The sequence below is a fragment of the Thunnus thynnus genome, chromosome 17 (genome assembly GCF_963924715.1).
Source record: "Thunnus thynnus chromosome 17, fThuThy2.1, whole genome shotgun sequence".
NCBI classification, from domain to species: domain Eukaryota; kingdom Metazoa; phylum Chordata; class Actinopteri; order Scombriformes; family Scombridae; genus Thunnus; species Thunnus thynnus.
Window position 1 is genome coordinate 15,608,751 of NC_089533.1, and position 20,396 is coordinate 15,629,146.

General features: G+C 38.1%; 3 protein-coding genes across 4 annotated transcripts in view; all 3 read left to right on the plus strand.

Moving 5' to 3' along the window:
• Positions 1 to 759: 759 nt before the first annotated feature.
• gaa (alpha glucosidase) overlaps positions 760 to 20,396 on the plus strand; it is a 41,801-nt gene continuing 22,164 nt past the window's right edge. Inside the window, exon 1 of the mRNA XM_067616269.1 lies at positions 760 to 1,701. Within this exon, the coding sequence (XP_067472370.1) occupies positions 1,360 to 1,701 (342 nt within the window). The 5' untranslated portion in view covers positions 760 to 1,359. The remainder of the gene's footprint in view (positions 1,702 to 20,396) is intronic.
• LOC137201296 (uncharacterized) lies at positions 2,440 to 3,457 on the plus strand. Its single transcript, XM_067616270.1, has 2 exons — positions 2,440 to 2,573; positions 2,662 to 3,457. The coding sequence occupies exons 1-2, from the start codon at positions 2,475 to 2,477 to the stop codon at positions 3,196 to 3,198; spliced, it is 636 nt and encodes a 211-aa protein (XP_067472371.1). The 5' UTR covers positions 2,440 to 2,474; the 3' UTR covers positions 3,199 to 3,457.
• Positions 8,440 to 15,676, plus strand: LOC137168142 (sterile alpha motif domain-containing protein 9-like). Of its 2 annotated transcripts, none has more exons than XM_067570636.1 (3): positions 8,440 to 8,573; positions 9,626 to 9,672; positions 10,977 to 15,676. In XM_067570636.1, exons 2-3 carry the CDS (start codon positions 9,669 to 9,671, stop codon positions 15,605 to 15,607), a joined length of 4,635 nt encoding a protein of 1,544 aa, XP_067426737.1. In that variant the 5' UTR covers positions 8,440 to 8,573; positions 9,626 to 9,668; the 3' UTR covers positions 15,608 to 15,676. The 2 variants fall into 2 exon arrangements, with proteins under 2 accessions (XP_067426737.1, XP_067426738.1); XM_067570637.1 differs by having other exon boundaries at positions 8,440 to 8,558; positions 9,608 to 9,672.

The following is a 20,396-nucleotide window of genomic DNA, read 5'->3' on the forward strand; positions in this document are numbered from 1 at the left end:
ACCATTATTGCCAGTGCTTCATTATCTTACTATTTTACACTTGGAAACATTAACTTTGTTCATTGTGATACTTCTAAATACGTTAGAGATAAACCATATAACTTTAGAAAGAATTTAACGTATTATAAAATTACCTGAAAACCAGTGTACATTGTGTAAAATGTGTACAATGGCATGTTGTCTGTTTTCTCAATTTAAATCAGTTTAAAACATTTTGGACCAGTACACTGGATTTTATGAGACAAGTTAGGCAATACAAGATTAATACATTTTCTACTCAGAAAATTATTAAACAAACTAAAATTGTGATAATTCATTAAGACAAGAATCAAAATGGCTCAAAAGTTTGGTTGAACACATCACCAGCCAGCTTTCTGTTTCAATGTATGAACCTCATTTTAACTAGTGGTCATCAGATTTATATTCATTTGTGTTCAAAATTGAATTAGTTTTAATTATGACTATTAGAGGTAATTCAGGGATTAAAGTATGAAACAATTTGAGTGATTGGTAAACCAACACACATAATATGTATTATGAATAATAAAGTCTGAAATGATAAAACTAGCGAGGGTCTATCAGGAAACGAAACATCACATAATGGAAGTTGATTTAAATAACTTTGAAAGCACTTGTTACATTTTTTATAACTGATTTGTGTGTGTGTGTGTGTGTCTTTCATGTACAAAAAATGAGAGCAATAAGGAGGCGGGGGGGTTAGCAGCAGCAGCAATAATACGTTTGAGCACTTTTGTCCACGCATGTTTGCCGTAGTTGGACTCTAGCCTAGTCGTCTGAGGGCATATTAATATATTGTAGACGTTTTATTTCTAATCTAATTCTGCTTAATTTGTACTTTGTAACAATACGTTTCTTCTGCCTCGGCTCACACGTTTGAGGGAAAAGCCCAATAAATATCTCCGACACTGAACTGCTCGATAGCTAATGGCTAACCAGTCTAGCTGCCAGTGAGGATACAGCTCATGAAAAACATCAACAAACTAAACACAACAGTGAGTGAGAATGATTCTCTATTAGCTAAACGTTCACGATGCCTTTCTGTAATAGCTCCAACTTACTCTATTACTGAATATTTACAACATACGAGGAAAAGGCATGTGTTGCTAAGCTCACCTTAAATACCCTTTGACCTGAAAGTGCAGCTCTAATGAGGACACGGGTCTGTTAAACTGTACCGTAGCTGTGCTCCTCACCGCCATTGTTTTATCAACATGTTTGCACATCAGCCACCATGAGACCAGACTGGTTGGGTCAGTCCATGCTAAACAAAATAAGACCATAGCATATGAGAGGCTTCTTAATAATCCAGCAAAACCACATAACAATCCAGTGACGACAATGGGAATCCACCCAGAAAACTCCCAAGAGACTGATGTTTCCAGTGATAGTAGATGCACAATGTCCCCAGAGAGTCGGTTTGACTGTGCCAGAGACAGGGTCCTCAGCCAAAGAGAGTGTGAGGAGAGGGGCTGCTGCTATGTCCCCCTGCCCAACTCTGCGGGACCACCTTGGTGCTTCTACCCCCATTTGTACCCTGGCTACAAAATGGGACCCTTCACTCCCACCCCGCGAGGCCAGACTGCCACCTTGACTCGTGCCACCCCCTCCTATCTCCCCAAAGATATCCCCACTCTCCGCTTGGAAGTCACAGAGGAGACTGCAGGCTGCTTGCACCTCACTGTGAGTAACAAATACTCTAAGTAAAGTTTAGAAGACTATAATGTAGTTTGAGTGGGAAATGATACAAGAGCAAAATATGTGTTCCTCTGGCCGCTGAGGTTGGCACATTCAACAATGTTCAGGTTTTGCCCAGATTGTGTGATTTGTGAGATTTTGGAGAAGTGAAAGGTCCCACCTCCTTTTATATTGTACATACTATGATAATTTAAAAGAGTTAATTTTCCATGAAATTTCTCAACAAAACCCTGAAAAAAATTGGAGAAGGTCGTTAAATTTTTATGTGTTTATGTTTGCTATGTGTCTCAAAAGCCTGGAATAGAAGGTAAGATTGACTATTTAATTAGTATTTACTCTGATTTCTCTAGTATTATATAGCTTAGTAAATGTCTTTGTCAGTGATTATGACATCGACATTGTTAATTCATATGCCTTAGATCAAAAGATTAGACCCTCTACTTTTCTGTATGCACTGTTTATTAGGATGTGCTGATATAAAACTGAACTGACGTTTGTTTTCTCTCAAGCTGAAGGACCCATCCTCGCAGCGGTATGCATAATTTTTTGACTGTTTCAATTGTCTCAAGTGTCTAAGATACCAGATGTTATTTTGTTCAAACATTAAAAATCATCCACTGAACCTCTCTGTTTTATATTTTCTAAATTGCACTGATTGGTCTGATTCTTTTGTTGCTGCTTAAAAAGGCAGATGTATAATTTCTTGCCTTCTTATTTACTAGCTGGTGGTTAATGAGCAAGGATTCATTCTGTGGGTGATGCATGCCGTTTTGTGTCTTTTGTTTGCAGATCTGCGGAAATTCCGCTCTTATAAGGGTGGGTCAGTCAGAGACCTCCTTCGTGCAATGAGAAACAAGGTAAGAGTGTATTTTAATGACTATGATAAATTGTGTTAAGTGAAACTAATTTCTACAGTCAGCCTTACGGTCTGTGCTCCCTCAACAGAAACACCATTACAGGGAGTTGCCCGCTGAGGTCCAGGAGACTCTGGGCTCCATCCCTGATGACTTTGTCTCCTACTTCACCTCCCGCTTCCCCCACCTGCTGATGCACACCTACCTGGCCATGCGGACCTGTGCCCCTGAGAGGCCATTCCTGCCTTACTACTCCACTGCAGAGCAGATTGCAAAAACACAGGCTCAGTACACACACATCGGGCCACAAAGACAAAATGAGCCATGCACTCAACACCTGCCAACAAACACATCACAACCCCAGGAATCCACACATTCATCACAACCAGTGCAGGAGTCGACACCTGCTGAATCAGTGCCCTCTACATCACCAGATGAGCCTGTATCTTCACACTCGCCAGTTCAGACAGTGCAGCCAGCAGAGCCAGAACTGTGCACACAGACTGACTTGCACTGTCAGACACTTGCCTCAGAGTCAACTACAGTTCCTCTCACACAAACAGGATCCAGTCAGTCTGAAATGCACACGCTGCCAGATCCTCTCACACTGGACAATGAACCAGTGTGAACCGGACCAGAGTCAGGTGGACCCAGCACAGACGGGGAGCATTGCCTTAAAGAGTGGACACCAAGAGGGGCTCAGTTACTGTGCCGTGTGCTGGTGAGGACCAGGCCTGCAGTGCCTGGGATCTACTGCCTAGCATAGCAGCTGCACCCTGAATTAAGTGCCTTCTGCTCACCTGGGTTAAAATGTTCCCCGACAGAACCGTCCACAAGTCTGTCTCTGCCTTGAAGAGGTCAGATAACCAACATGGCATTGTTGGACATTATCTTGTAGCTGGACTGAGCAAAGAGAATTTTTTTATTATTATTTTATAATGGCATGTCCAAAATAGTGTTTGTCCCAAAAATCTCTGGCCTCTATTGTGGGAAACATTGTGTGGATGTTATTGAACACTTGGGTAGTTTTATTGTGCAATGTTGTATTTCTCAGTGAGCCTGTTCACTGCACAGATACTGTATGTATATTTTTGTATAGACCGATTCAGAATTTGGATCATTGATGATAAATCATTTAATGTGGCCAATGTGCCTTTTTTTAAAAATATCACTGTGCTGTATGGGTACAGATCTTTAAAATTAACTATGCTAAATGTGCTTGATTCCAGTTAATGCTGCTAGACTGCTTCTCTTTTTGTCAATCAAGACTTTATCGTGCTGACTCGGTAAGAGTGGGCTGTTCCAAAGGGTGTTCACGTAAGCATCTGAATACTGTAGGTAATTTTAGCCTCATTTGATTATCTAGTCAAATATGAGTTTAGAGGTCAGGCTGCAGAACGCTCATGTATATGAACTTTTCAAGGGTGTCAAAGTGAAGTTAATGACTTGCACATTAAATTCTATTTTTTTATACTAAGATTGTGTTTGTTCATTGATCTTGATGCATCTCAGTATGGAATATTTATCAAGGCTCAGTGCCGCAAAGAAAATGTAACACTTTTATTATTGTACATTAAAAAAATATGTCTTCGCTTAACTGTAGCTGGTATGCACTCCAGTCTGTGTTAGGTCAGGTGCTCCAACCAATGTTAACTGTAGCAACAGTATGTGTCTGTTAATTAAATGTTTTGGAGCATTGTTAAGCACAATCAGGCCTCTGACAAAAAGGACCTTTACAGAGTTATAGTGTATCTAAAACCAGACTCACAGATCAGGATATAAACCACCTACAATGCAATATAGCCAGAAAGTAACAATTAAAGAAACACTCAAACATGATGGGAAATATGTTTGCTTACCATCAGAGGAGGAGATCAATACCAATATTATTTCTGTGCATTCAGGACAGAAAGGTTTGGGGATGTGGTGACATAGCTTTGATCTAATGGAGAAGTGGAGGGATTACACATCTCATCTGAAATGAAAGCACTTTGAGATCCCTCAGAAGAAGCTACAGGAAGTTTTTGGGAAATGAAAAGTTTTACCAAGTTGCTTTTACCACGCAACCGTGCCAGGGATATTATAAGAAACTCAAAATTTGATGACTGGGAGGCTAAAATACAGTATGAACATAAACACCAGATTTCAGTAACTTAGAGAACTAGACTCAGATGTCACCATTTAGCTTTTGTTGCTCCTTACTGTATGCTTATAGGACAGCTTGCAACTTCATAAGTTAATATTTCTGTTTTTAGATACATTTTCTTTCACAATCACACCCTGACACTGCTTCTGTGAACAAAACATCTTACACATTAATGTTAACTAACAAAAGAATGACTCACTTCACCAAATCTACAAGCACTCTCCAACCCAGATAAACTTTTTTTCACCTAAAGTATCTGAAAACTATTGATACATCTATACAAAAAGGGTTTTCATTCAATAAACAAAAGCTCTACTCATTACTTTTATGTGCCTTTTTAAAAAAAATATCACTGTGCTGTATGGGTACAGATCTTTAAAATTAACTATGCTAAATGTGCTTGATTCCAGTTAATGCTGCTAGACTGCTTCTCTTTTTGTCAATCAAGACTTTATCGTGCTGACTCGGTAAGAGTGGGCTGTTCCAAAGGGTGTTCACGTAAGCATCTGAATACTGTAGGTAATTTTAGCCTCATTTGATTATCTAGTCAAATATGAGTTTAGAGGTCAGGCTGCAGAACGCTCATGTATATGAACTTTTCAAGGGTGTCAAAGTGAAGTTAATGACTTGCACATTAAATTCTATTTTTTTATACTAAGATTGTGTTTGTTCATTGATCTTGATGCATCTCAGTATGGAATATTTATCAAGGCTCAGTGCCGCAAAGAAAATGTAACACTTTTATTATTGTACATTAAAAAAATATGTCTTCATTTAACTGTAGCTGGTATGCACTCCAGTCTGTGTTAGGTCGGGTGCTCCAACCAATGTTAACTGTAGCTATAGTATGTGTCTGTTAATTAAATGTTTTGGAGCATTGTTAAGCACAATCAGGCCTCTGACAAAAAGGACCTTTACAGAGTTATAGTGTATCTAAAACCAGACTCACAGATCAGGATATAAACCACCTACAATGCAATATAGCCAGGAAGTAACAATTAAAGAAACACTCAAACATGATGGGAAATATGTTTGCTTACCATCAGAGGAGGAGATCAATACCAATATTATTTCTGTGCATTCAGGACAGAAAGGTTTGGGGATGTGGTGACATAGCTTTGATCTAATGGAGAAGTGGAGGGATTACACATCTCATCTGAAATGAAAGCACTTTGAGATCCCTCAGAAGAAGCTACAGGAAGTTTTTGGGAAATGAAAAGTTTTACCAAGTTGCTTTTACCACGCAACCGTGCCAGGGATATTATAAGAAACTCAAAATTTGATGACTGGGAGGCTAAAATACAGTATGAACATAAACACCAGATTTCAGTAACTTAGAGAACTAGACTCAGATGTCACCATTTAGCTTTTGTGGCTCCTTACTGTATGCTTATAGGACAGCTTGCAACTTCATAAGTTAATATTTCTGTTTTTAGATACATTTTCTTTCACAATCACACCCTGACACTGCTTCTGTGAACAAAACATCTTACACATTAATGTTAACTAACAAAAGAATGACTCACTTCACCAAATCTACAAGCACTCTCCAACCCAGATAAACTTTTTTTCACCTAAAGTATCTGAAAACTATTGATACATCTATACAAAAAGGGTTTTCATTCAATAAACAAAAGCTCTACTCATTACTTTTATGTGCCTTTTTAAAAAAAATATCACTGTGCTGTATGGGTACAGATCTTTAAAATTAACTATGCTAAATGTGCTTGATTCCAGTTAATGCTGCTAGACTGCTTCTCTTTTTGTCAATCAAGACTTTATCGTGCTGACTCGGTAAGAGTGGGCTGTTCCAAAGGGTGTTCACGTAAGCATCTGAATACTGTAGGTAATTTTAGCCTCATTTGATTATCTAGTCAAATATGAGTTTAGAGGTCAGGCTGCAGAACGCTCATGTATATGAACTTTTCAAGGGTGTCAAAGTGAAGTTAATGACTTGCACATTAAATTCTATTTTTTTATACTAAGATTGTGTTTGTTCATTGATCTTGATGCATCTCAGTATGGAATATTTATCAAGGCTCAGTGCCGCAAAGAAAATGTAACACTTTTATTATTGTACATTAAAAAAATATGTCTTCATTTAACTGTAGCTGGTATGCACTCCAGTCTGTGTTAGGTCGGGTGCTCCAACCAATGTTAACTGTAGCTATAGTATGTGTCTGTTAATTAAATGTTTTGGAGCATTGTTAAGCACAATCAGGCCTCTGACAAAAAGGACCTTTACAGAGTTATAGTGTATCTAAAACCAGACTCACAGATCAGGATATAAACCACCTACAATGCAATATAGCCAGAAAGTAACAATTAAAGAAACACTCAAACATGATGGGAAATATGTTTGCTTACCATCAGAGGAGGAGATCAATACCAATATTATTTCTGTGCATTCAGGACAGAAAGGTTTGGGGATGTGGTGACATAGCTTTGATCTAATGGAGAAGTGGAGGGATTACACATCTCATCTGAAATGAAAGCACTTTGAGATCCCTCAGAAGAAGGTACAGGAAGTTTTTGGGAAATTAAAAGTTTTACCAAGTTGCTTTTACCACGCAACCGTGCCAGGGATATTATAAGAAACTCAAAATTTGATGACTGGGAGGCTAAAATACAGTATGAACATAAACACCAGATTTCAGTAATTTAGAGAACTAGACTCAGATGTCACCATTTAGCTTTTGTGGCTCCTTACTGTATGCTTATAGGACAGCTTGCAACTTCATAAGTTAATATTTCTGTTTTTAGATACATTTTCTTTCACAATCACACCCTGACACTGCTTCTGTGAACAAAACATCTTACACATTAATGTTAACTAACAAAAGAATGACTCACTTCACCAAATCTACAAGCACTCTCCAACCCAGATAAACTTTTTTTCACCTAAAGTATCTGAAAACTATTGATACATCTATACAAAAAGGGTTTTCATTCAATAAACAAAAGCTCTACTCATTACTTTTATATTCACCCTGTCAAGTCTGTCAGGGCACCACCAACCAGTAACAAAGACCCACAAAATTCACAGTTCTTGATATTGTGAAAGTTGACTTAAACACAAGGACATCATATATGTGGTGGATGCTCATCATATTTAATGCAGATAACATTACAGTGTGTTTGTATATTGTATATATATTGTATGTATATTGTAAGTATGTAGTTGCTCTAAATGTTTTTGTTTCTTTTTTTTTAAATGACTTGTACTTTTAAGTCTGAGTCTTGGATAGAGCAGTGTGATTTATTGCATAATGCAGCATTATGTACTATTAATGTGGTTTTCTTCAACAATATAGCCAATAATTATGTGTACTGTGTACATTTATACAAAGTACATACATTATGCTAGCATATAAGTATGATTTTAAGATACTGGTACTTTAGTAGCCTATGAAAACTTTCACTGTTCGGTTATATTTTTAGCAGTTTCAGTAGAGAGACATTTCGCTGCAGCGGTTTTTAATTCAGTATTGTTATGAAATATTTAAACGAGTGCGTTGTGCCATTTTGCACAATGTTGACGCTTATTGGTTTATAACAACTGATTTAAAGACTCTTGTGTGTGAATGTAATGCTCAGCATATGTGACTGGTGGTTCAGCTCTCTGATTCGTGTGAGAATGAGGGTCGGGGGTGCATTTTCTCTGAAACGAAACTGAGATCTGAGCAGACGCAGTGAGAGTCATTCAGCCCAGTCGGCCGACACATCCTGTACAGTAGCAGCAGTCCTACAGGTTTAGTCAGCAACAACTTCCAGACCGAAGAAAAAAGTGTGATTGCAGGATATTTTAAAAATCCACAGGAGAAAAGGACTCAGTATTCAAGGTAAGAAGAATGATCGTCTTTTTTTGCTTTTGCTATGGTAATATGTAACGACAGTCGGTAGGCAAGTGAGAACAAAAAGAGGGGAAAATGAACACGCATCGAATAAAACAAGTGAGTTTTATCTCAAATGCATGAATATTTACTTTTACTCATATATGAGTTTATTAAGCTTTTACCGGTCTTTAGGGAACTGTCTCCAAACTGCTAATAACCCTATAATTCAATGTTTCTTAGTGTATTCGGGGGAATACACACATAAAACATTACACACAATTGTCTTGTCTGCTAACTGTCTAACCATCCAATACCCCACCCTAAAACCTAAGCCAAATTCAAACCTTGACCCTAAAACTAAATCTTCTAATTCTTAATTTTTTTAACTAGGCTAATTCTTATTTACAACATAACTACATTAATTGGATGTACCTTTTATCCTTTATACAGTCTATGCCTTTTATGGCTATGTGCGTATGTTGATTTGAATTTTTTCCTAGTTCCTGTTTTGAACTGCAAGCTCTCAAAAGTAATTTCCTTATTTTCTTTCCCGATTAATTCGTCAATTAATTCAATTTATTTATTTCAATAAAATAAATTTAGGGGGTGCTGGGGAGGCTTAAAAATAAGTTGTATACTTTGATGAACATACAATGTTTGTCTATGAAAGGATTAATAATCATGTAAGAAAGAACATTTGGACCCTAACTATTAACCACTTAATGAAATCAAAATATCATTCAAATATGAACATAACAAAAATTAAATGAAACTTTAACAACAACAAAAAAAAAACCGAGAGACCCAGCACTTAAACAAGAATGATTTTTAAACAGGGGAAAATAAATTGTATTTCACACCAAAAGGGTCAAAATTAGAGACATATAATCCTGTATAACAGAAACAAATACTTTTTATTTCTTATCCTGTTCAGGTGACCTCTCAGATTTATCGTGGGACCCCTTTGGGGGTTCTGACCCCCAGGCTGGGAAATGGGAACCACTCTGCTAGGTGATAATAGACTGAATGTAACTGTATAATGTTTTCTTTTGCAGAGACAAAGTCATAATAAGTAAACCCCAAAGTTGATTATGTGACAAAAGGAGAAAGAAAATCATGGGTGAGTGGCCTGACAAGTTTTTTTTTTATGAGATGTCCTTACTTTGATTACTTACAAGATGTTGTGGTAGGTAGAGATGTGTGCAGTGAAAATTGTCTCTTTTTTTTCCACTTTCAAAGTTGAAATACCTAAAATATTCATTTGTGCACAACAGATTTGGCTCCACCAACACAATAATAGAGGCATATTATAACTTGGTGCTCTATATGAGACTGGATGTGTGCAAATTACAAAACACAGCTCAACATTTAGTGCAGTTTGGCAAACAAGAATAATCAATTTACCATCATCTGTTTAAGCTAATGTACATCCAATTGGAAACACCTGTGTAGTGCCAAGCCCTTAATATCACACATATACCCACATCAAATTACTTATCCATTTAAAAAAATAGAATTGATTAATAAAAATAATTTAAAAACCAACAAACAAAAAATATGAGCCAATTTACAATGTGTAATTTGAAAAGTGTTGCTTGTGGTTATAAACTCACAGAGAGTAATCACCCCATTCTGCAGTTCATGTAGCTCTAAGGAACATTTTAGCATCTCTCAACTCCTAGTTTTAGTTTTACGGATGACAACTTTGCTGTTTTGGTTCATTCTCATTCTCTTATTAAAATTATTCGCAGCAGCAGCAGGCAGCTGTTTTCAGCAAAAACACTCTGATAGTACAGTATAGCTCTGATAAACCCACTGTACGCTTCCTGCCCAGCACCAAACAGACAAAGTTAGCAACTAGCCGGTGAACATGGTGGAGCATTTAGTAGCTGAAGGGCCAGTTATTTCCCTCAGGAGCTGGTGTAGACCAGACCACAGCTAACAGGGTGGCCAGAATCATAACTCCAAATTATTGCTAACACTTCTCCATGTCTGCTGGATGTGTAATAGACAACAATTCACAATATCAGCTTTATAAGATGTTAGTATTAGCATCTGCCAAATTATAAATATAAAAATATATTGTAATATGTCAATGTTGTGATTACAGCTTGTTCAATTGCCCCTCAAGTGGCCCCTCAAAATCAAACAATACTCTCTTTAAAGATTAAAGTGTTCAGTACAAATTAATAGGTAACTTCCCTAAACTGCCTTTAGCAGTTAGGGAAATTAGTTTAGGGAAGTTGGTTTTGTATTCTTGTTGGTTTCGGTCTTTTCATGGGATTTGTTGACAAAATATTAAAAGTAGTCGCCATGACCAAACTTCTGCTTTTGCTTTAAGTGTGTGAAGAGAACAATCATGATTTTCTGACCCTATTATTTATAATCAAACTTATTGCTTTTTTGTCTTCTCTCAATATACAGCTGATGAACTTGACCAGTCACCCAAGAATTGGACTGAATCTCAAGTGAGCACCTGGCTAAGATCTTTTGGAGTGAAGGCACAGTATATAGAGAAACTCTATGAGGAAGAAGTAGATGGACAAATCCTTCTTGCACTTAATGAGGACTTTTTGAAGACAAAGATTTGCATGAAATCAGGGCCTGCTCACTTGATTATTAAAAAGAGAGATGAGCTCCTCAACTCCCAGCAGAAGTCTCAGGAGAAGAAAAAGCCCACCGGTGGCAAAAAAACTGAGGTGGAGCAGAAAAACATCAAGCAGACATCAGTACAGTGTCAATCTACAACATGTGAAGGTCCCACAACACAGATTCCTGAAAGAGATCAAGATGTCTTAGAGGAGAGACAAACGGCTAAAGAACAATGTGTGCTGACTTCAAAGGAAGACTGCAAACCACGACCATTCGATCAAGAAGGCATTGACTTTCTATATGTAAAGAACAGGGTCCTGCAGCCTGAATCAGGGGCTTTTAATCTGACATCACCATGCCATGAATTTAAATCTTTTGCTTTAGCCGCTACCTTGGATCGCACAAGACTCCAAGCTAAATTTGCCAAAGAGGTTCTTAAATTTGCGACTGGCTGTATGAATATCAGATCAAATGGCACAATACACTTTGGTGTGATGGACAGCAAGGAAGATACAGGATATGTGCACGGTGAGATAGTTGGTATCCCTGTAAGTGAGAAAGACATCTATGTAGATGCTTTGGACTACATTGAGAGGAGTTTCTCTTCTGACAAAGAGCATGTACGCCAGTGTGTGCGGCCACCAAGGTTCATTGAGGTGATGGATCGAGACAGTACAGAAAAGAAGTATGTGGTAGAGGTTGACATTGTGCCTTCAATAAGTATTGTTAAGAGCAAAGTGTATGCAGTTCGTTTGCCAAACTTCAAAGAGACAACCAACAAAGTAGAGTTTGAGAAAGAAATGATTTTGCGGAGGGTGGGTTCAAAAACAGAGCCAGTGAGCGACAAAGACCTAGGTGATTTTTACCAGCGGGTCAAAGATCGGGATACTCAAAGAGAAGAAGCAGAGAAATGTCAGTTTCTCAGTGCTCCAGGGATCTGCCAAGACCTTGGAAGAAAACTCACAATGCTAATGACTAGTGGAAAGAAATTCATCGAAAAGGAGAAATGGTTCATACTCGTCACAAACAAATTCAAACCTGATGACCTTTGCAACATTGACTGGCTGCTTAACATGAACATCTTCTGTGTGTTTGACTTTGACCCAGACTCAAAGATATCAGGTCTTTGCAGTAGATACCTTCAGCATCATGCAGCAAACATTCATTTTTTGCAGAGCTATAGGATATCCAGTGACACAAGCATTAAAGAATTCACAAGCAACTTGCATCTGTTTGAACAAACTAGCTGGATCTTTTGTAATGGCCGTACTGACTTCCAAGGAAATGAAACTCCATGTGATGAAATGACTTGGATCAAAACAAAAATGACTCTCCTGAGGGAATCTGTGTCTTTGATCTGTAAACAAATCTTGCCAAAAGGGACATTCCAGGTCATTTTCCTTCTCACATCACCAGTTGAGAAACCACTCTTGCACACCTTTTATGAGTTTTTCACAGACATGGAAGGCCATGAAGACATCATCTGCATCTGTGAATCAGAGAATAACTTTCAGAAATGGCAAAGCTTTGCAGAGGGTTCATGTGGACCAGAAACTGTGAATAATTCCAGTGTTGTTGGGATGAAAATGAGTCACATTAATGCAACTCTGCAGCAAGTACAACCTGTAAAAGCATGTGCAAAAAAACACCTGCCAGTCTTTGTGAAAGGGACTTGTCTTCTTGAGACACTTAAAGAGGAACAGATGTATTCTCTGGAGATTCTGACTGTTGATCATTGTGATGAAACAAGCGAAGACTTCATCAATGAGGAGAAAGAAAACATTGAACGACAGTTCTACCGTGGGGGGAGAGTGACCTGGTTGAATTTCTGGCTTGCTGAGCAAAAATACGTTGGAGAGGTAATTGAAAGAAATGCTTATGGAGAGGTTTCCCAACTTCTCCATGATGCTTTGAAATGGAATGCAGATCAGACTCCGGTCAATAGTATAAACATCTACCACCATCCAGGAAGTGGTGGAAGCACTGTGGCAAGACAAGTGCTGTGGAACAACAGGAAAGATCTAAGGTGTGCAGTTGTGAAGCCTTCATACTCAGTTGCTGATGTTGCGCAACATTCAGTTGAACTAAGAGAATATGAAGAAAAAGATCCACAGAGGTGTCTTCCTGTGCTGCTCCTCATTGAAGACTCTGACAAAGAATATCTAGATGATCTCAGGAATGAACTAGAGGTTGCCATCAACGTCAAGAGAATCCAGTATGGAACACTATGTTTCATTTTGCTGAGCTGCAGACAATCCCATGATCCAGAGAAAAGATGCAAGAAGTCTCCATTACAGAATGTGTCTGTCACTCACAAACTGTCTGATCAAGAGAAAAGAAAGTTTGCTGGAAAACGACAGGTACTTGAGAAACGATATGAGCCTCAGTTCATCCTGACATTTGTTTTGATGAGTGAAGGATTCAGTGAGGATTACGTTCAACATTTTGTGACAAATTTGCTCAAAAACATTGACCATAAATCTGCTGTCACTCGCCTCATTCACTATGTAGCACTGCTGAACACTTATGTTCAAAACTCTTTCATCTCTCAGTCACATTGTGAAGCTTTGCTTGCCATAACCATTCACTTGGAAAGGTTTCGGCAGTATGAGTTTGAGAGATTACTTGGTGATCAGGCTAAACTGCTCTTCTTGCACCTTAAAGATGAGACGACACACATTGAGTCAATCAGAATCATCCACCCGCTCGTTGCAAAGGAAATTCTCCAACAACTTCTGAGTAACCAACAGACCCAAAGCAGTTTGGCTATGAATTTACTCTGCGAGACCGTGCTTTTCGAGCACAGATTTGGAAGGGATGAATATCTGTCATTTTTGAGAGCACTTTTCATCAGGCGAACCAGAATAAGCAAAGGGGACGAATATGATAGTTTTTTCTCTCCTCTGATTGAGCACGTTTGCGAAAACGAGAAAAGCCTAAGGAAAGCAATTGAGTTACTCACGGAAGCTTTCCAGCGTTTCCATGAAGATCCGTTCTTTGCACAGCAACTTGCTCGTCTTCATTATTCTTATGAAAAGTTCGAAGACGCAAAGTACTGGGCAGAGACAGCTGCTAAAAAGCTGCCCAACAACTCATACATACTAGACACAAAAGGACAAGTGTACAGAAAGTGGTTCCAAGCTAAATGCAAAGCTATTGACAATGACAATGCACCAAAGACAGCCCAAAATACAGCAGATGCTGTGGAGACTGCACTGAAAGCCCTGGAGTGTTTTCAAGAATGTGAGAAAGCAGCTGAGGCAGATATAGAAAACGTTAACAGTTCAGGGTTTTTTTCTGAGGTCGAGGTTGGGTGCAGCCTGCTCAAACTGATCTCTTCATTACAAGTGTTTGCAAACAGGGGCAATGGCCATTCAGAGTGTATGAAGTACCTGTTAACAGATTACATTCCTGAGGAAGTTGAAGAAGCCTGGCAACCATTTCATGGCCGTTTGAAAAAACTTCACAAGACAATGCAAGATGCATTGGAATGGATTGAGGAAGACCTCAGTTACTTCCAAACAGACATTAGTGCAGATGAAGAAGAAACCCCTGAAAGGCCTGAGGAGAAGATAAGCCATCCACTGAAATGGTTGGCAAAAAAATCTTCAGAGTATGGGAAGTACTTCAGTGAAGCTGCACTGCTACAACACGGGCAGTTGATCCCAGCCAATTTAACTCCTTTTCAAAAACGCATGATCATTTGTCATCTTGGTGGAGGCAACATCACATCCATCCTCTCAAAGCTGACTGAGCAGAGGGATGCAGTACGTCTTCTAGAGAGAATCCTTTCTCTCTACCCCAGCAATCCAATAAAGGCCAAATTTGGTCAAAGGGATATTGCCAACTACATAGTGGCCCACATTACTCTGAACTCCCTGTCACCTCAGTCTTCAGAAGTAGCTTCTCTGAAAGATCTACAGGCACTGTGTCATCAGTTCCCAACTGATAAAAGGAAATGTTTACCAAGTGCCCTGTTCTTGCTTACATTGCTATTTTGGCCAGAGGATCGTGACACAGACCATGAGAAAGAAACCAAATATGAAATTGTGCAATCAGCTGTTGAACACCTGGAAAAAGACTACTGGACCAAAATGAAGGACATTCCGCAGCGGAAGAGAAGGCTTTACACCCATTTTTTTCTGGGCAGTGGAAATGGATTGGATAAATTTGTCCACAAGAGAAAGTTTGAAAAAATCATTAAGGTGTTCTCAGTCTCTGAGAAACGCATGAAATGGTTAAGTGGTGAGGCATGGAAAAAGCCTGAGATTGCCCAGATGCTGAAATGTGTTTCTGGATGGACTGAAGATGGAGTGGTGTACCTTCAGGGCCCTAAGAAAAAGAAGTTCAGTATCCTGCCTCTTCATGTACCTTCAGTGCCTCATAGCAATGAAAACATCACGTTCTACTTGGGGTTTACCTTTAGAGGCCCTGTTGCCTGCAACATCATTGTGAAAAAATAGTTTGCCTTTGGACAATGATCACATACGGCTGTATGTCAACTTGCATGGACCAAATATCCAGCAACAATGGACTATGAAAAGATCGATTCAAATCACTCAATGCTTCTTATGTCAGTTTGTGAATTAGGCAATATTTGGAGATGACAAAACTAAATGTTGAAGCACACGATATGGTATGAGTATTGCATTGTTTTGTAAGATGTAAGATGTTTTGATATTTCATTTTTTGTACCTGAATATACATATGTAGGTCTACTCAAAAAAAGTGTCATAAGAATTAATAACAAGTTTTTGTGTATATCACATCTAACCTGGACTACGGCTGAATTGCAAAAAAACATGTTTATGTCACAAGGAACAATATAAACTGAATTTGCTACAGCTCAATGCTTTTCAAATAGTTACTTTTGAGTCCCTGTTCAGACCTGTATCTCTCTATACTCAGATTGTTTGTAGATCCAGTTGAGATGGACTGCAGCTCACACATGGCATCAAATTGCATCTCAAGTGACTATTTCTGCTTTGTGTTGTCAGGAAACTAGATGCTAACAAACAAAAAACAAGAGTCTGCTAATGACAATGCTAACATGCGAATGGTATAATGTTGACCATATTCACCTTCAGTTTAGCATGTTAGCATGGCAGACTGAACCATGCTGCTAGCATACCTAAAAATAGGCATTTTCTCTCAGCCATACAACTGGAGAAGAGGAGTGTTGTGGCTTTTTGGTACCTCACTGTGAGTCTACTTGTAATCACATCACACAAGATGAATTTTGGTTCCAAGTGTGAGCAGGGCTTAAACTTCTGGACTTCTAGTAGATTATGATACCTTATACTCCTTCTTCTATATTTTCCAAGATGCAATGTATAATGTAATGCAATTCAATGCAACTATATGTGTCAAAAAACAAAGTAATCTTCAATTGTATCAATGTTTTGACATGAAATGTATAAAAAGCTTAAGAGCAACATTATTTACAGTTATATAGGAATGTATATACATTTTGATATGAAAATGTTTTTAGAAACATGCAGAATTTAGTGGTTGTATTGATATTGAATATCCATGAACTATGAAAACCTACTACTTCTTAGGATGAAACTGGAAATAAAACCAGTTGGGTTAGTGTGCATACCTATACTTTTCATAAATTTGATTTGTTTTTGACATTAAGAAAGATTTGACTCTTATTTATGTTCTTAAATATATGTAAAACATGTCACTGAATACAGTAAACCTTTTTTTTCAATTTTAACTTTATGATGTCATTCCTTAAACAAACTACATCAATGTTCAGATTATATGAATTACACTGCAACAGCTGGCAACTTTACAAAACAGAACTGTTCTTACCTGAAAAATTAACATAAAGTAACACACCATATCAGGCTTGTATTTTAACACTTTGCACTTGGCAAATTCTAGAAATGCAAAAAAAATGTATTCTTCAAAAAGAAAAAAATCATACCTTTCAACTTTGCAGTGTTAACAGTTGAAGAAAAATTATAAATGAGTTTCAATTTGTAACAGGAGTTCAGAAAATTTGTTCCAAAGGTTAAGGACCATTATTGCCAGTGCTTCATTATCTTACTATTTTACACTTGGAAACATTAACTTTGTTCATTGTGATACCTACTAGATACGTTAGAGATAAACCGTATAACTTTAGAAAGAATTAAATGTATTATAAAATCACCTGGAAAACAGTGTACATTGTGTAAAATGTGTATAATGGCATGTTGTCCTTACTGTTCTCATTTTAATTCAGTTTAAAACATTTTGGACCAGTACACTGGGTTTTGTGATTGTGACAAGTTAGTCAATACAAGATTAATACATTTTCTACTCAGAAAAGGATGAAACAAACTAAAATTGTGATAATTCATTAAGACAAGAATCAAAATGGCTCCAATGTTTCGTTGAACACATCACCAGCCAGCTTTCTGTTTCAGTGTATGAACCTCATTTTAACTAGTGATCATCAGATTTCTATTAATTTGTGTTTAAAATTTTAATTAGTTTTAATTGTGATTATTAGAAATAATTCAGGGATTAAAGTATGAGACAATCTGGGTGATTGGTAAAGCAACACACAGGAGCATATTTTAATAATAGTGTTGCACTCAGTCAGTGCTGTGGGTCTCTTGTTTGTTATTCTAACAGCAGCAACACTACAGGGTAACCAGAGTAATGAGGGTACCTTTTCTAAGCCGGCTAGCATACATCCATTAGCATGCTACAACTAAGTATTGTGTTATGGACCTCCAATGAGTTGTGTCCTTAAGAAAGTCTGAATTGAACTGAATAAGTAGTGCACTGCCAAAACATTCCGGGTGGAACTCACACTCTACATTTACTGTTCTGCACTTCGGAGAAAGTGAATTACTAAACTATTTTGACAGTAATTTTTTGGGTCATGGAGCATATTCTTCATACAACTGCACCGAACTGTAATGTCCGTACAGTGGGAAGAAGGCCAGCCGGCGGAGACAATATGATTCTCTGGGCAATGTTCTGCTGGGAAACCTTGGGTCCTGGCATTCATGTGGATGTTACTTTGACACGTACCACCTACCTAAACATTGTTGCAGACCAAGTACACCCATTTATGGTGGCCTCTTTCAGCAGGATAATGTGCCCTGCCACACTGAAAAAATTGTTCAGTAAAGGTTAAGGGAATGTGACAAAGAGTTCAAAGTGTTGCCTTGGCCTTCAAATTCCCCAGATCTCAATCTGATCGAGCACCTGTGGGATGTGCTGGAAAAACAAGTCCGATCCTCCATGGAGGCCCCACCTCACAACTTAAACTCAGGACTTAAACGATCTGCTGCTAACGTCTCGGTGCCAGATATCAGAGGACACCTTCAGAGGTCTTTTGGAGTCCATGCATTGACGGGTCAGAGCTGTTTTGATGGCACAAGGGGGGCCTACACACAATAGGCAGGTGGTTTTAATAATGTGGCTGATCTGTGTATGTCTGTTACTAAACATTTTGGAGCATTGTTGCACAATCAGGCCTCTGCCAAAAAGGACCTATTAAATTAAAGAAACACTCTCTTATCTCTCTGCATTCAGGACAGAGCAGTTTTGGCATGTGGTAACATAACTTTGCTCTAATGGAGAAGTGATCCAGGACACATCGGAGGGATTACACATCTCATCCGAAATGAAAGCCCTTTAAGATCCCTCAGAAGAAGCTACAGGAAGTTTTGGGAAATTAAAAGTTTGGTTTGCTCTGTACCCTTCTACCACCACAACCATGCCAGGGATATCATAAGAAACTCAAAATTGGATGACTGGGAGACTAAAATACAGTATGAACATAAACACCAGATTTCACAAATTTAGATCAGTAACATAGAGAATTGTATGCTTGTAGGAAAGCTTGCAAGGTCTAGGTTAAAATGTCTTCGTTTTTATTTACATTTTCTTTCACAATCACACCCTGACACTGCTTCTGTGACTATTTATGTTTCTATACAAAAAGGGCTTTCATTCAATAAACAAAAGCTCTACTCATTACCTTTATATTCAATCTCAAAGTCTTTCAGGGTGCTACCAACCAGGAACAAAGATCCAAAGAATTCACAAAAAGGCCCTTTTGTTATTGCAAAAGTTGACTTAAACAAATGAACATCATAAATGTGGTGGATGCTCATCATACTTTATGCAGATAAAGTTACCATGTGTTTGCAAAGTACGTGTGTGGTTACTCTAAAAAAAGAAAATCCTACTACTAATTTTTACAATTTTTATAGTTGTGTGGGATTATTTCTCATTACAGTGTGTTATGGTATTCAGTGATTGATACTTTTGTGCCATGTGAAGGTAAAAGTTGTTTTTTTTTAATATAGCTTGTACTTTGAAGTCTGAATCTTGGCAACATCAGTGTGGTTTTACACTTTTGAATAAAATGGAATATCATCTCAGAAAATGGGTATTATGGGGGAAATATTTTTGTTCCACTGGTCATTATCTGGTCATTCTCTATTCTGGGGGCAGTAAGTCATTACCTGTCTATTTCAGAGTGGTTCATCTCTCGGTCTACTGAGAGGTAAGTTTGCCTGTTATGAGCTGCTGCAGTGCAGGACCAACATGGCTGCTAGGAGCTAATTTTCAAAAGTATGGACCCATTTCGCGACTTGTTCTATTCAAATTGATACAATGAAGTAGAATACATAAGCATAATAAATCTCGAGTGTTGGTGAAGCTTGCCTGTCAAACACACATGCATAAAAAATGATTGTCATAACTGCCACAAGCAAAAACATTTGATTTTAGTGCACATATACACATGTAACGTACTGATTCATACAAGGAAGTTACACCATAAGTTCCGGGAAGTTACATGGTAAATGTTGGGAAGTTACACTTTAAAACCCCAATTGTTACTCCCTTGCTTCTCGTTTTGTTTTCTTCCGCTGTACCTACATTTAAGTACCAGTAAGAACTGCAAAGTATTTTATATGTACAGATTCATACGAGGAAGTTACACTAAGTTCCGGGAAAGTGATGGGAAGTTACACTGTAAAACCCAGGCTGTATTATAAAGTGTTACCCAATTGTTTTGTCTGTTCTGTCAAAGCCTACTTGATTGAAGCCCCATAACCATCACATACCCCACACTAAGACCATACCTAAAACCTAAGCCAAATTCAAACCTTGACCCCAGTCCCCAATATACTTTAAAACGTACATTGGTCGTGCATGTTCTCTTACATGGTTATGGCCCTTAAAAATAAGTTGTATACTTTGAACATACAATGTTTGTCTATGAAAGGAATA